The sequence below is a fragment of the Festucalex cinctus genome, chromosome 9, assembly GCF_051991245.1.
Source record: "Festucalex cinctus isolate MCC-2025b chromosome 9, RoL_Fcin_1.0, whole genome shotgun sequence".
NCBI classification, from domain to species: Eukaryota; Metazoa; Chordata; class Actinopteri; order Syngnathiformes; family Syngnathidae; genus Festucalex; species Festucalex cinctus.
In genome coordinates, this window is record NC_135419.1 from 20,215,103 (window position 1) to 20,232,602 (window position 17,500).

General features: G+C 35.9%; 2 protein-coding genes across 5 annotated transcripts in view; both read right to left on the reverse strand.

Annotated features, from left to right (window-relative positions):
- Positions 1-89: 89 nt before the first annotated feature.
- Positions 90-9,131, reverse strand: rap2c (RAP2C, member of RAS oncogene family). Of its 3 annotated transcripts, XM_077532192.1 has the most exons (4): positions 8,457-9,129; positions 7,770-8,241; positions 3,071-3,357; positions 90-1,504 (listed from the first exon to the last, which is right to left on the reverse strand). In XM_077532192.1, exons 2-3 carry the CDS (start codon positions 8,040-8,042, stop codon positions 3,079-3,081), a joined length of 552 nt encoding a protein of 183 aa, XP_077388318.1. In that variant the 5' UTR covers positions 8,043-8,241; positions 8,457-9,129; the 3' UTR covers positions 90-1,504; positions 3,071-3,078. The 3 variants fall into 3 exon arrangements, with proteins under 3 accessions (XP_077388318.1, XP_077388317.1, XP_077388316.1); XM_077532191.1 differs by having other exon boundaries at positions 3,075-3,357; positions 7,770-9,131; XM_077532190.1 differs by having other exon boundaries at positions 7,770-9,129.
- A 5,603-nt stretch (positions 9,132-14,734) lies between these two features.
- Positions 14,735-17,500, reverse strand: part of mbnl3 (muscleblind-like splicing regulator 3) — a 12,210-nt gene continuing 9,444 nt past the window's right edge. For both annotated transcript variants that reach the window (XM_077532464.1, XM_077532465.1), the window contains one exon: positions 14,735-17,500. This exon is cut by the window's right edge. The gene's annotated coding sequence lies outside the window, so the exon portion shown is untranslated.

The window sequence follows — 17,500 nt, forward strand, 5'->3', positions numbered from 1 at the left end:
TATGTTCATGTTGTTATTGTTTGAGGATGATTTTTTTTTTCCCATCAAATGAGTATTCCGGTTAGTGGAAGAAGAAACAAGACACCAAATGCACCAGAAATTATTTTAAGGCTCTGTTAAATTCTCATCCTAATATAAAAACAAAAACGAAACACAATATACGTTTGTCGCCTGATATCACCAAAGCAGAAAACTAGTATCCAATTAAATGTTTTAAAACTACTCACATCGTTAGTTTTTAATAAATATGTTACTAGTAAAAAAAAAAAAAAAAGAAACAAACAAAAAGAAACAGAAAGCAATGTCAGATCCGCTTAAAACGTTGCAGCTGGAGTTATTGAACAACAAATGGCCAAGTTGAAATGAGAAAAAGACAAAACGTGCATGCGCACGACCGCATTAAACATGTTTCATTTTCAACAAGTGGATTTCAAGATTACGGAAGCGTATTGCATTCACTTGAATATTTTTCCCGCCTGAGTAAATTTTGTTCTGAATAATTTTTTCAGATTTTTTTTTATGACAGAAAAAAATATTCATAAAAAATATTCAGAAAAACAGAAAAAATACTCCCCCGTCCTAAAAAAACAACAACAACCAAACAAACAAACCTCCCAAAAAAATAGTCAGAAAAACAGGATTTTTTTTTCCCAAGTGAATGCAATAGTTCCGTACAAGATGGCCTTTAACTGGGAAAAAAAAAAAAAAAAAAAAAGAGGAGTTGGTTCAATAGTTAAACATCCTGTTACCATTTCCTGAAACTAAAAATAATAATAAAATGAGCCGTATACAGAAAGCGCACCTTAAGTGTGCATGTTTAAAAACGAAAATGCAAAAAATTTCCAGAAGATGAAATACTTCAAACTCAAAAAAGTAACATATGGAAAGCCGTTTAGTTTTTTTACCCTCCCTTCATATTTCCAGCTTAAGGTCCTAAAATTACTTGTTACATTTTGGTGTTACTAGTAGGATCCAGGAAGTTACTTTGTCTTACTAGCGCTGAAAAAGCGCCTGCTAGTATACACGATGGATGCGTAACAAATGCCCAAACAGCTTTCCATGGTGACGTTAATACACGTTGTATAATAATAATAATAATAATAATAATAATAATAATAATAATAAAAAGCATATTACGGTGATTAGAGCAGCTTGAAAAAAAAGGGAGCTGCAACCTCACAAACACTCTTGTTGTTTATTACACTTGGGGTGGGGGTGATTTCTCACTAAAAGGAAGGATGTTTGGGGGTGTAATTCAAGAGTAGTTGACTCCATGTCATGTTTCTCTGTGTCCCTTTGAAGTCTTTTCAAGTGGCAGCGCAAATCAAACGTCCCCCTTAACAGATATCAAAAATACGAGCCACATATCTGCGCTAAGACGCTTCAAAGTTAGCAGGGCGGCCATGTTGTGGGGAGGTGGCAAGTCAGGGTGCGCCCCCCTCACCCCCCTCCCTCTCGCTCACTCCTGCGGATCCAGGCAAAAAAAAAACAAACCCCACTGCATCTGGAAAGGAAACACAACAACACTTTTTATTACAAAATGGCTGCTTGCGAAATCCACCATTTTGAAACACCATATAGAAAAAAAATTTTAACATTTTTTTACACGTGTTAAGGCACATCGAAAATGTATTACAAAATACTTTTAAAGTACAAGGTACTAGGGATGTAAAGATAACGGCAAAATCGTGATATCGCGATATTGAAACTACCACAATATATCGTTGTCGCCATGTCACGATTTTAAAAGCAGCACATCTGTTTAAAAGAAAAAAAATAAATAAATAGTCAGGTTGATTTCCACTTGTGCAGTTCTTGTACCCTCTGGTGGCTATTTTTCTTTAGTGCAGTTTAAGTTTCATTAGGGATGTTTTGGCCTGTCTATGTTTAAAATTCACACTAATTGTCAGATGAAGGGGAACGGAATATTCTTGTGAAAAGAGTCAATATGTAGAGGAATTCAATTTATTGTATTTATTAATTTCTTATTTAAAGGGGCTGTCTGCCGGATTCACTCAGGAAAATGCACTTTTTAAATACAGGATGTACACACTTTAACTTTCTCTCAGTCTACACATCTGTGTTTATGTTAATCTTTTGTGGTGATTTCGTCCTAAACCCCCACCTCCCCAGCCTGAATTTTGCCATTTTGTGTTTGTTTTGTAAACAGCGGGACGTGGAAAGACAGCGTTTACTAGGGGTGTGCTAAAAAAAATCGATACGGCAATGTATCGTTGCGGGACTCATTACAATACGCGTATCGATACGCAGGCGTCAGAATCGATATTGCTCATTAACTTTAAATAGGCAGTTATCGGTTTAGGACGAAATCACCACAAAAGATAAACATAAACACAGATGTGTAGACTGCGAGAAAAAGTTAAAGTGCGTACATCCTGTATTTAAAAAGTGCATTTTCCTGAGTGAATCCGGCAGACTGCGCCTTTAATTATTGAATAATGTATTAATTTTATTAATAAAAAAAATTATCAATTTATTGTAATTCTTGTATTAGTGCCTGCCCAAAAACACAATATTGTGTTGTATGAGCTCTTTTTTTTTTTTTTTTTTTTTTTAACAATATTGTGACCTTTCGTATCGCCAACCTCCCCCCATAATATCGTGATAATTATCGTATCCTGACCTTCGCTATCGTGATCATATATCGTGTTGTTTGGATATCATTACATCCCTACTGATCATTCAATCGGTTAATCGGATTAATTTTAATTTTGCATTAAAGTGCATTATAATCGGATTAATTTTAATTTTGCATTAAAGTGCATTATAAACAGACCCCCCTCCCCATTACTGTTTATTAACTACAGAAATGAAATTGGTGAACAATTACTGTTGATATGCTGAAACCGGAGGATTTGGGCATATTTGAAATCCAAACAAAAAACAACAACAACAACAAAAAAACGATTACTCAATTAAAATAGTTGCTGATTGATTTGATAATCTTGTCGATTAATTTTGACAGCTCTATAGTGGAGTCAAATAACAATTTAGCTGCTAAATTTAAGTTGGGGGTTTCGCCAATAGGGGGCGCGTGAACGGTGGGTACCTGCCGTTTCACTGAACCACGCAGGCAGTGCAGCACTGCTCCTGCTTCTCGGGCAGCGCCGAGTAGTTCATCTGGCGCACGATCTCGGCGAACAGCTCGTCCACCATGGTCTTGCTCTTGGCCGAGGTCTCGATGAAGGGGCAGCCCCACTCCTGGGCCAGGGCACGGCCGTCCGAGCCCGACACCTCCCGCTCCGACTCCAGGTCCACCTTGTTGCCCACCAGGATCAGCGGAACCTTCTCGAAGCGCTTCACCCGCACGATTTGGTCTCGCATGGGCCGGATGTCCTTAAAGGACATTAAAAATCGGAAATTAAGAATTAAAAGTCCAAATGACAAACGGTAGCAGAAGGGATGAACAAGCGTGAACATATTTGTGCAGAAAATATGGGTTTATTGCTTGCTTATCGTTATTTTATTTTTTTTGTGGGATTTTAACTCATTTGCTCCCAAAAATGTATAAATATGTTCTATTTTAAATGTTTTAAGGGTCCCAAAGACGTATTTATACGTTTTTTTGGGAGAAAATGAGTTAAAATCCCACAAAAAATAAAATAAGAATAAATAAAATAAACAAGCAATAAGCCGATATTTTCTGCACAAATATGTTCAAAAAACGTATAAATACATTCTATTTTAAATGTTTTAAGTGTCCCAAAGACGTAGTTATATGTTTTTTTGGAGCAAATGAGTTAAAATCCCACAAAAAAATAATAAACAAGCAAATATTTTCTGCACAAATATGTTCAAAAAACGTATAAATACGTTCTATTTCAAATGTTTTAAGTGTCCCAAAGACGTATTTATACATTGTTTTTTTTATGCTAGAGCATACAGAAGGCTTTCATGCAGCCTCTCAACTGCAAAGAACGGTTGAAGAAATGCTAGTTATTACACAAACGGCCAGCAGGTGGCAGTAGAGTATAAGAGATCAACCAGGGCCCATTTATTTTCCATATATTTTCCCATTTATTTGATTTGCATTATTCTATTTAAAGCCTAGTGGGCTGCAGTATTTATACGCGTAATTAAGCGAGTGCGCATCAAGATCTCACTTTCACTCTCTTTGTCTGGCCTCTTATTCTGTGTTCCAGCGTTATTTCGCTGTGCAAATGTATTTATCATGATCATAAAAATATGTACATTATTTTAACCTTAAAAAATCTTGCGTTTTTTTTCTGCCAAAAATACTATGGGATAAATTGAAATTTCGGGTTTGCTTCGGGCTTTGGCCTGCAAATCAAGTTATCAAGTTGGTCGGGCTCGGGCTAGGTCGGGCTTTAATGCCCGCGGGCCTGGGTCGTGTCTGGCTGGATTTTTTAGGTTCGATCTTACCTCTAACACGTATCTATCTAAAGGCCTAATCCTCGGCCTTTGATTGACACCTCACTTTAGTCAAACTGCAAGGGTTTTCCCTTCAAAAACAGTCATAGGAGCCAATAAGCGTCTTTGCATATATATGTCACTCCCATTTTATATCCTTATGTAGCTTCGGCCAGTCACAGCGGAACTGACTGGTGACTGACGCATTAGATAGCCAATAATTCTTCAAACAACGATATGGGGTGTGTCATACAAAAGTTTTTGGAACAAAAGCAAGCTTCTGCGCATACGCCAGTGACGCCACCTTTTGGTGCGTCACAGTCAAGATGTGAGGTGGGGGCGTAAATGCTTCGACGGAGCCACTACGACATAATCGTCACTTTTTTAATCTGATTAATCACACTTTTTAAATTTTGATTAATCACGATTAAACAGCTAAATTACTCTCGTAATATAAAATACAAAATGCCGTAATATTCTAACATTAACATTTTATTATCTGAATGTCATTTGCAAACATTGATTAAATGCATGTACGCAATTGTATGCATGCGTGTATTGCTAAAAACATAGCATCATATCAACTGGGGGCAATTCAGCAATTATTAATTAATTAAATGTAAATTACTTTTGTTTTATCTAAAGTCCAGTCGGGGTGTTTTTTAAAGCGAAATTTACCACCGAGCACACCAAATGGAGTCACCCCGCTCATTTTGGAACAACAGGCATTGGAAATGCCGTGCATTGACCCAATCACTGACCTGCGCAGCCTGCAATGTAACCATCCGCGGTTACGTTCAAGGCTCAAGTGCGGTTGAAAAAAATAGTGCGATTAATCTGCGGTAATACGTGATTAATGCGACAATTTTCTGTGATTAATTAATCTATTAACGCTTTAACTTTGACAGCCCTTGTAAAAATATACTGTTAGCAGGAAGGATTTCTACTGGGCCGGGAATCTTTGACTGTCTCGCGATTCGATTCGATTACGATTATTGGGTCCACGATTCGATTCAAAATCGATTTTCGATTCTCGATTCAAACGATTTTCGATTCAAAATTATTTGATTGACAAATGATTTCTGCTTCAATTTACAGATATGCACAACATTGTCATGATCTACTCTACTCCAGTCTGCTTTGCAAGACAAAATGACAAATAGAGACATTAAAGTGTCTTTTTTTTTTAAACATTTATTAATTTTGTATTGTAAGTGCCTTTTTCCACAAAAACAGCATGTGGGCTACAACTGCCTTTTCCCTTCTTCTTCATTTCTAATTTAAATAAAATCGATTTTTGGATATTAATATCGATTCGATTCATAAATGAGAATCTCGATTCTTTTATGAATCAATTTTTTGGCACACCCCCAATTTCTACTTTTGAAAAGAGCATTTTTCTCTCTACCATCTCCTCTTCATTTTATTTATCTCTCTATCCCCCTACTCTTGCACAACTGTTTTATTATTCAAATGTGTTATGTTTATGCTTCTATTACTCTTTTTCAGTAATATTTGAGTTTCTGGATGTAGGATAAAATAGCCACAAGTCTAAGCTTTCATTAGAACCGAAGATCATTATTGTATGTTGAAGCTTTCCAGAATAGAAGCCTTTTTTTCCCCACACAGCTCACCCAAATGTGTGCACTGGTCAAATGTTCATTTGGGGTTCGCCTGTACCTTTCCTTAGGTAAACATGTGTAAAATGCTAATTTTTTTGTAGGATTGTTGTAAAATTTGAACTGGAGCTAGGGTTGACCTCAAGCTTTGATCCTGTAGTGTTTTCAAGTCATAATCAACATTCTAAATTCATTTTCAAGGCAGATTTTGTGAAAACAAATTAGACGCACATAAAATTCGCCCTTTTTTTCTGTATTCAAACATCCATAGCTCAGTGACAGGAGCACTTATACAGATTCTGACTGTTTGGGAGAAAAAAAAATCAAAATGTTATCTTCAAAAAGAGCCCCAAACTATGCTGATACTACAAATGGTTCAAGAACAGCTACAAATTTACTTTGGGTGCACCTTTTTTAGGTGTTTTTCGCAAAAGTTGCCCTGATTATAAGGGGTAGCATAAATTACCACAAAAGATGTTCAAGTATAATTGCCATTAAATAAGATACTTTAAAATGTTTAAATCTGACAAATAAGCAGGGTGATGGTTGTTTAAAAAAAGAATAAACGTGGGTTTGTGTGACCGTATTACAGTAACAAAATGGCAGAAACTTTTGGTTCCGTTAAAGTGATGCGATACAATCATCACCCAATTGATGACAGCGCGAGGCCATGAGTACAAACAGGAACTAAGAAATTAAAAGGAACTAAGAAATATTTGAGTGTTTTACAACGAACATACAAGAGTCTAAATGTGAGAAAGGTAAAACTATTTAGAACATTACATTTGTTTTTGTTTTATACGCTCGTTTTACCATCAATGTATCCTCTGCAATAAACAGTGACTCGCTCTACAGTCTAATACTAGAGGTGCACCGATTTATCGCCCCCAATTTCCTTAAATTTTGGAAAGATCGGTGATCGGCTGATCCCTTCAAAACAAACCGATCTCATCTCTCTCATTAATAGGTCTGAAAAAGTATCCTCTTCTGCTGAGATGACCAGTAGGCTTTTATTTTTATTTGAGATAAATACTGAATGTGCAAGATTCAAACATTGAACAGGCAAAAAAACATAAATAAAAAAAATTAAAATAAAAAATAAATCCAGACCGGCAAGGCAGACTTTTTAGAAGATCGGGGATCGATGATCGGCCGAAAAATTGTGATCGGTGGCTAGGGCTGGGCAATATATCGAAAAAAATATTGATATTGCGATATTGGCCCGTGCAGTATGCATATCGCAAAGACATGCAATAATTTTCATATGGAATTTTGTGCTTTTTACCTGAATTGGATCAATCAGACACAAACAAACATGCATCATGATCAATAGTTAAACATCTAGGGTAATTACAATTAATTGAGAACTAAGAACACATTGAACGTGCTTATTTTACCACATGAAAAAATATTCTTTCATTTGATAATAAAAATGTTATTTCTTTAGGTACATGTTAAATATCACAATAATATTGATATTCAACAACTATAATCGCACGTTTTTTCCAATATTGTGCACCCCTGTAAATTCGGTGCACCCCTATCAGAATGATTGAATTAAAAACCTATAAAAGACGTTTTGGGTTTTTTTTCTTGACAAAGTCAATTTCTACATATTCAGATGGTGTCTCTATGTCGCGGGTTTTCACAAATTGCGAATGGGCCTTGAACGCATCCCCTGCGAAAAAACGGGGGTTCGCTGTATCTGCCTCCAAAGCAAAAGCAACGATTTTTTTTATTTTTTTTTATTTGTCTTACCTGGAACGACTGCTGGTTGACCAGGCTGTAGACCAGGATGAAGCCCTGTCCGTTCTTGATGTACAAGTCCCGCATGGAGGCGAACTGCTCGGTGCCCGCCGTGTCCAGGATCTCCAGCACGGACGGTGACGAGTCCACTTCGATCTCCTTCCGATAGAAGTCCTCGATGGTGGGGTCGTACTTCTCGATGAAGGTACCGGTGACGAACTGGACGGTCAGCGCCGACTTGCCGACGCCGCCGCTACCCAGCACCACCACTTTGTACTCCTTCATTGATGGACGGAGGCGAAGCTAACTTGAAGCTAACGGATTAGCTTCGCGGCGCCCCCAAAAAACATTTAGGGGCCTTTACGTCCTTTTTCCTTGTCTTTTCTCTGAAGCCAGGCCGAGACAACGATATCAAAGCCGTCTACCCGCGGATAGAACCAACACGGCGGGTCATAACTGCCACCAGTCCAGGTTGGGGAAAACTCTGTGAGGGGTGAAAAAAAAAAAAAAAAAAAGTTGCTATCCGCTTCACTCCGCCTGTTAGCTAGCTCGACGATGACTAAAAAATGTCCGCGGTCCCATGCCCGAGCTCGTCAAGGGTCCCGGACCCGGTTCGCCACTGTCGAAGAACGTGTCACCGAGTGACGCACGCCGCGTACTGCATTCTATTTATTTAGCAGTGACCATTCGGATACAAACCGGCGCGTCCGTCCGTCCGTTCGTTCGGCGGCCGGGGCCTTCTCCTTCTTCTGCTTCCGGGGCTGCCTTCCACCTCTCACGGGCTCCGTCCGTGTGTGCGAGCTCCAAGCAGCGGAGGAGCTAATGCGGCGGCTCCCGGAGGCAGTTGACGACACGCCGGTTAGGATTTAAAACCCAGCATTTCGTCTATCCGTTTTCTGTAGCGCTCATCCTTGCTCGGTCGGCGGGCGCGATGGAGCCTCTCTCGGCTGACTTGACTGTGTGGCCGGGACGGAGGCGGGGTACACCCTGGAGAGGTCGCTAGCCAATCAGGGCGCAGCAATCGTTTACACGGATCGGCGACATCATTTTAGTACAGTAGGGTCACCGAAAAAGAAAAGGGGCAGAGGTCACCAACCTTCTTGAAACTGAGAGCCACCTATTGGGAACTTTAATTAATACAAAGGGGCACCAGTTTGATGCACACCGAATCACAATTTTGCTCCAAATACAATGGGGTAGATGCCACGGACTTCTGACTCCCTGGTTACACATATCAACGCCGTTTCCGGCCACCACTGGCCGCGTTCCAACACCCGCGCGCCCACCCTCTCAGCTCTCTTAAATGCTTCGGACAACTGAGACAAACACAGTTAACACACTACACATTGCACCCACTGAGGGGAACGAGTAACTGAGGGCTGGGACCCGGCCCACACGTCGCAAACCGGAAGTGGAAACAAAGCTGATGTGTGAGAAAACGGAAGTCGGAAGCCCCGCCTTCTCCGTGGCATATACCCCATTTCGCTCAAACTGGGGCAGATATGAGCTCTTTTAAAAGTGGGGAAAAAAAGGCATAAAAACCCATCATTGCCTTTTTTATATACATTAACACTGTACATTGTAACATAAGACAAATAAAACAATGTTCAAACATCCCCTCACAAAAGGAGGCAAAGAATTGTCCCATTTTGTAGTTTGTTCCTCTCAAGTTGTTTAATTTAACAAATAATAAATAAAGTAGGGCTGCACGATATTGGAAAAACATGCGATATGCGATATACTTGCTGAACATAGCGATATCGATATTATTGCGATATTTAACATGTACCTAAAGAAATTAAATTTTTATTACCTAATGAAAGAAAAACATTTTTCATGTGGCAAAATAAGCAACCTTGATGTAATCTTAGTTAATTAATTGTAATTATGTCTTGATAATTTTCAACTATTGAATGGCGATGCACATTTTAGTTAGCATATGACTGGTCAAATTCATATAAAAAGCATAAAATTCCATATAAAACTTATTGCATGCCTTTGCGATATGCATATTGCAAGGTCCAATATCGCGATATCGATATTTTTTCGATATATTGTGCAGCCCTAAAATAAAGTATTGTAAAAACAGTCAAATATTCTACCTGTAACTCATTTGTTGCATAATATATACATATATATAATATATACACACACACATATATATATATATATATATATATATATATATATATATATATATATATATATATATATATATATATATATATATATATAATTAACCTGCTATTTAATCTGTTACTGGAATTTTATTTTGCCAAATATCTGGATGCACACAGACTTAAAAAAAAAAAAAAAAAAAAAAACAAGACTGTGTGGAAGATGCAAGAACTTTATTACAAAGCGCCAAAGAATAATAATTAAAAAAAAAAAAACACTATGTAACAAGATGGATACTGTATGCAATACCTAATAACTAAATAACTTTTTTTTGGACACGAGCATCAAATGAAACATATTGCGTCCTAAAGGCACACATCATTCTGCGCACTAGTAAAGTGACTGTTTTGTTGTGCACACTTACAGTTTAGTAGCACAACTACATGTTAGCAGTGAGGCAAAACTGGGCACTAGTTGACATCTGTACGCTACTAGTGAAGCAGAAGAAGTTTATCGTAATAATAGTAGGATATTATAAGGCCGCTATTTCTATTTTCAACTAAAATGCTGGGATGCAGTTTTTGTGAGGGGGCTACTTTGTCTTACCAGTGATGGAGGACAAGTAGCTTACTCGCATGTTAAGAAGAATACGGACGGACTCAAACTGGATTTACCGCATCCCCCTCCCCCGTGCGCACCAGTGCGAGTTGGAGGCCTGCGAAACAATTCATCGAGGATGACTCACTCCAGCTGGGAGCAGCGCTATGGCAACAAGGCCAGCACAAAAAAAAAAAAAAAAAAAAATCAAAAGCGCACGAAAACAAATGCGTGTTTTGGGGAAATTAAATCTGAAATCAGGAAGTCGGTGTTTTTCTATGAGAGATTACGAACGGTGCACAATTTGGTGTTTATAAATAATAAGCAAACGGGAGTGTGATGATATATCGATATCGCGATATATCATCATACTTTGTCCCTCGATAGATTATCGACACACGTGCGCAAGTATCACGATATTTATAGTTAATATTAGGGGTGTTAAAAAAAAAAAAATCGATTCGGCGATATATCGCGATACTACATCGCGCGATTCTCGAATCGATTCAATAATCGGCAGAATCAATTTTTTTTTTTTTTTTTTTTTTTTTTTTTTTTTTTTTTTTTTAGGATTCACACCTTGAGCATGGAAGAATGTTATATGAACGGAACATTAAGCCTTAATATTTTATTTTAATGCTGTTCAAACATGAAACAGATTACAACCTCTATAAGACTGAAATTTCAGATAAATAAATAATACATTTTCATATAAATCTTACACTCTACAAGCTTACTGATTAGTATTTTCTAAATTTGAATGAAAAAAAATCGCAACAATCGACTTATAAATTCGTATCGGGATTAATCGGTATCGAATCGAATCGTGACCTGTGAATCGTGATACGAATCGAATCGTCAGGTACTAGGCAATTCACACCCCTAGTTAATATACAGCCACTAGAACGGCTCCATTGTTCATGACTTATTGAGCAATTACCTGGCAGGCCGCTAGGGGGAGCCCGTTATAAGAGTGGCGGGGAAATGTACACAAGTCTTCAGGCGAAAAAGACTCATCAGCTTACTTTACTTACTCACTTTTGCATACGTTTCTATGAAAAATGTGGATTATATCTTCAATTTTAAAGTTTTAAAACATTTTATGTTTTGACTTTTTGAAGCACAATTTCTGAGAAATATTAATTGGATTTAATATATATAAAAATATGTATTTATTTATTTATTTTTGCAATGTTACACAAAAAATTGTCACAGTTTATAAAATGAAACAATTGACGATGTGACATGTTGCATAACAATAGTGTAAGAAAGACACAAATTTATTGACAGAAAGTTAAGAAGACATTTGTATATATATATTTTTTTTTAAATATACTAAATTACTCACTGTGAAGAAGACAGCAGTTATAATATTGTGTTTCAGTGATGGTACAAAAAGAAACAATTTTCTCATTGAAAAAAAACAAACATCAGTTTGTGTCTTGGGGAGTTTTATCATATTATTAAGCCTAATTTATGCCCCCACGTTTGCTCTCGCGTTGATGACCGCCGTAGATCATGAATTTTAAGTGCCACGTCGCTCGTGGCCGGCTGCGGTGCACACGTCGCCAATCCTTGAACGCCGTAGATGGCGGGGTGTAGCTCGCTTCTGATTGGTCCGTTCGATGGCGTTTTTTCTTTTTTTCTCTCTCTCTCTCTCCCCGCCCCCCGCCCAGATAGTTTCCGTGAAGGCAACTGGCGGCGCAAATCGACTTCCTGCTCGGAGACCACGGCTGTGCATATGGATATGTGCCTGGGACGAGAGGCGGAAAACAACAATAACTTAAAAAAACAAAAAACAAAACAAAACTGTGTTCGCTAAGCGCATGGCTGTTGTGTTTTGGCGAGTTTACGGCCAACACTGGTGCAAATTGGCAATAATTAATTGCCACGGTGATGAACTTACTCTCCCCCTTTGTTTCGTGTTTCTGAATTATTCCTGAATCCGTCATAAAATGCAGAGGAATCGCCACTCTGTGGCGTCCCAGCCAGAGCGACAGCGGGACTTGGTTTGAAACTCCAGCAGAGACAGATGTGTATTGCGCACAAGTCGGAAGGCAAACGCACGAGGGGAGCTCCGCCGTAGCGCCTCCGCGCGAGCCTCTCGCAGAAGCATAATGAGACCTTTCCCTGACCGATATATCAATAATCGTGGTATCGTTATATTGTGAGATAATCGTTATTGTGAGCCTTGTATCGCATGTCGTATCGTATCGTGAGGTACCCAGAGGCAAACAGGCAGCGTTGTTGATGATATTATGGACCAATATCAACCACCACCCAGGGGACCCCTGCTAGGGCTTGAGTGGATCGATCCAAATAGCGATATTATCGAGACCAAGCCGGTATCGATATCGGATCGATACTGGCACTAAAATATCGATCTAGTAGTTGAGTTTTTGGCTCTTATGCAACTGCTGCAGTTTGGTCAAAGAGATAACGGGCATGTCACAGTAGTGTGTTTCTATCGTGTGACATCATGTGACTTAGTATCTCATCTTTGTAGTAGATTACATGAACACAAGATTTTTTTTTTGGTATGTTTTATGTTTTATATTTGTTGTTGCATGATAATCTTTAACATCTTGTTTATTTAGGTTGAAAAAGAAATGATGAAGGCAGCATTTTTAGTTACTTTTTTGTATTTGTAGTTTTTGAACAATATATTGTAATGCCCCTACGTGTGATGAATGATGCACGCAGTCACTGATGCAATCTGATCGCATAACAGCGGTAACAAACACAATCAGCACTGTTAGCCGCCCGCAACTCACGCTCACACACTCCCCCAGACAGACTCCCTAAACCGAGCCCCAACTTCCTCTACTCCCATGTCCGGTCTCTCTCACGTCACATCCTACTTAGCTGGCCTCAACTTCAAATACGCACAACAATGAACAGACGTTACAATATGATAAAGTATTTGTTTAAACGTCTTTACACATGATCAATTTGTGCACTTTAAGAATGTTAAAAAAAATGTTTTGTCACGGTTGAAATGTTTCTGAGGGGGAAAACATTGATAACCTATTTTCTTCTTGTTTATTTAGGTTGAAAAATAAGCATTTTTAGTTAGTTTTTTGTATTTGTAGTTTCTGAACAGTATGATAAAGTATTTGTTTAAATTTCTTTTACATATGATCACTTTGTGCACTTTAAGCATGCTAACAAAATATTTTGTCATGTTGGAATGTTTCTGGGGGCAAACATTGATAAAGTATTTTCTATTTATCAATTAGCGTTGTACTAATGTTGTCTTTTAAAGACAAAAACACTTAACGGTTAAAATTTGATTGTGAATAAGCAATTCAATGATATGGCTACCTTAATTTAAACAAAAATAGATACTATAATTTTCAAAAAATATCGGTATTGGCGATACTGGCTCTGTATTTACTTGGTATCGGATCGATACCAAAATTTGCAGTACTGTATCGCACACCGCTACTAGTAATAGCGCCCCCCTGTGGGGGATTCCTGACACGTTGTCGTTGCTATTGTCTCAAGCCGTGGTGTTATTTTGTCACGGATATGGACCAATATCGGTCGCACAATAATGATAGCTTACTGTATTATCTAAACATTCTAAAAATAGCTTTTTGACTGACATTTTAGTCAGTCAGACATTCGAGAAGGACACAAGTTGAGCCTTTCAGTTCCTCGTGATTATTTGACATCAATGTAGGAGACCTTCAGCAAATAAAATGGCCTCTTTATATATATTTAAAAAAAAAAACCAAAAAATACACACAAAAAAATGACATGAAGCAGTATAGCTTACTGTACTCACAAAATAGCAATCAAGTGGTTGGACATTCTATGCAACTCTTTTGTGTAGATTTATTCAAAATAAACATTTCTTTGGTGGGGTGCATTTAGACAAAAGTTGAATAATATGTACATAAGTGCAAACAAGGTGGAGGTCACATATCTGAAGAGGATGGACATCAGCCAATAAAACCATGAAAAAATGTAAAAAAAAATCTTTTACAAGTTTTTTTTTGTTTTTAAACCAAAACAACATAAATAATTCAGCCCAAAAGTTGCTTTACTTCCCTGATAGATGGACCATTCCACACCATCAGTTGGAATTTGAATTTCAAACACAGATTTCCATCCCAAATTAATTTAGAACTTTGAATTTTTGAGAATTGTATTTGGAATTTTTTTGCAACTCATTTTTGTTTTAACAATAAAAAAAATAAAAAAAATAAAAATCAGGGTAAAAAAAAATCCAGTTAAAAATGAGGATGAATTTTTGACACACTTTTTTTTTTTTTTTTTGCATTTTTTTAACTACATAAATCTTTGACACAGAATTATCTTTCCACCAAAAACTATGAGTCAAAAATATGGAAAATAAATAAATAAATGAATAAATAAGATGTGGATTTTTTTTACACCAATTTGAAATTTACTTTAATTTACTATTTACTGTTTTTTTTATGGTAAAAAAAATAAAAATGATTTTTTAAATTGATTTTTTTTTTTTAATCATAAACATTATCAGTTGGATATGTGATGGTAAAAAAAGAAATCAGTGGCAGAAATGACGTAATTTTTGACACAGCATTTCACATTTTATGAACTACATTTTTGACAACCATTTCTCAGTGTTAGTGTAAATCAGTTTTTTTTTTAAAGAAATGCTAAATTCATTTGTATTTATTATTATTATTATTATTCTTATTATTATTTACACTAAATTCAGAATTTCTGACACAGAATTTTGAAAATATCGTATTTTAAACACAAGATTTTGTGATACTAAAAAAAAAAAAAAAAAAAAAAAAAAAAAAAAAAATCAGGGTAAAAAAATCCAGTTAAAAATAGGGATGAATTTTCGACATTAAATGTCTGCATTTTTTTTAACTATATCTTTGACGCAGAATTATCTTACCATCCAAAAAATTGTCAAAATTTTTGAAAAAAAAAAAAAAAAGCAACCACAAGATGTTGATTTTATTTTTTTTTTTACACCAATTTGTAAATTTTTAATAGATATTTGTTGTGTAAATCAGTTTTTTTTTTTTTATCCATCCATCCATTTTTCTGAACCGCTTGTTCCTCACAAGGGTCGCGGGGGGTGCTGGAGCCTATCTCAGCTGGCTATGGGCAGTAGGCGGGGTACACCCTGGACTGGTTGCCAGCCAATCGCAGCAGTTTTTTTTTAAATAATGCAAAATTTATTTTTATTATTTATTCTTTTTTTTTTTTTTTTTTTTTTTACACTAACTTCAGAATTTATGACACCGAATTTGGAATTTCCAAAACAAATTTTAACATTTTAACATTTTAACATTTTAACATTTTTGACATGTTTCCAAGAATATATAATATTTTAGTGAATTTAATTTGTAGCACAAAATGATATTATTCTCACAAAAAAGTTGTATATTTTTCAATAAAATTTGTAATATCCATAAAATAAAGTTGTCTACATTTTTAAGGAAACAGTAATGCACGACATTGCATTACAGAAATAGAAAATATATACTGTGCTGTATAACAAATAATTTAAAAACACGCACTTTTAATGAAAAAAATGGCCGTAAATAAAAAAAAACAAAAACATAAATAATAAATGAAAAAGCATTCATAATCAACTAAAAATCATATCAAAATGAAAAAACATAATGAATAAAAAATATATATACTGTAGTGTATAACAAGTAAATTAAAAACACGTACTTTTAATGAATAAAATGACAGTAAATTTAAGAAAAAAACAAAAAACAAATGATGAATGAAAAAGCATTCATAATCAACTAAAAATCATACCAAAATGTAAAAACAAAATAAATTTAAAAAATAAATATATATATACGGTGCTGTATAAAAGTAAATTAAAAACACATACTTTTAAATGAAAAAAAAAGACCGTAAATTAAAAAAGAACATAAATGATGAATGAAAAAGCATTCATAATATATTAAAAATTATACCAAAACGAAAAAACATAATAAATGAAAAATATATATACTATGCTGTATTCTGTAATAAATCAAAACAAAACAAAACATACTTTTAATGGAAAAAAATGAATGTAAATGAAAAAAAGAACAAATTCTGAATGAAAAAGCATTTATAATAAAGTAAAAATCATATAAATTGAACATATATAATTAACGGATATTTTTGTTTTTAATTAAGCTGAATGCTAATAGCTGAATGCTAATGAAGGAAATTTAATGATAAATTATGCTAAAATCACAAAGTAATTGCTTTCAGCATTCCCACAGTAAATGAAAATATATATATATAATTAACGGGATTTAAAAAAAAAAAAAATGAACGCGGATTTCCATTATCGCGGGTACATTTCTGGAACGTAACACCCGCGATAAACGAGGGAACACTGGATTTTATATTTTAGCCAAGAAAGTCAAAACATTACACGAATAAAGCCATATTTGAAATATTTGAGGGAAAAAATGAGCTTTTGTTTATTTTAAGTCATGTATTGCATTTTCTCTTTTCTGTGCGGCACGAATACTCACAGCACGTCAATTAAATGATTTGATGACGACGAACGAATCATAGTTGCCTTTTAGCGGCTCACTATTTGCATCTGAGTGTCCGATACGTTCACAAAACCGCGACAATTCAACATTTGATTTGAAAGCAAACGACAATTCAACATTTGATTTGAAAGCAAACCACAATTCAACATTTGATTTGAAAGTGACATTGAATGAATTTGAAAAGAGGCACGTCACAATTTGGATAATTTTGTAACACGAAGCAACAACAAAATGTCCGCTGACCTGAAACGATTCCCTCGTCGACTTTGGACAACAATCGGAGCATTTTCAAGTTTCAAGAGCCGTCAAAAAAGGTGCAATGTCCAGCATTCAAACTTCCAAACAGAAGATGAAAATATTATGGCTTTTAAAAATATACATTCCAACGATGCAGTTCCTTTGCATATAACAGTCGCCGACTTTGGCCCAATTGAAATGTTTACAATCATCATTGAACGCAAAAAAAATGTCACCCGTCTAATGATTCAATATTCTACTTTTGCG

Bases quoted from the DNA above. Each gene is read 5' to 3' on its own strand.
- rap2c (XM_077532191.1), bottom strand. From the start codon at position 8,042: ATGAAGGAGTACAAAGTGGTGGTGCTGGGTAGCGGCGGCGTCGGCAAG. The intron at 3,358-7,769 runs GTAAGACAAATA...ATGTCCTTTAAG, and splicing joins TCAACCAGCAGTCGTTCCAG to GACATCCGGCCCATGCGAGA.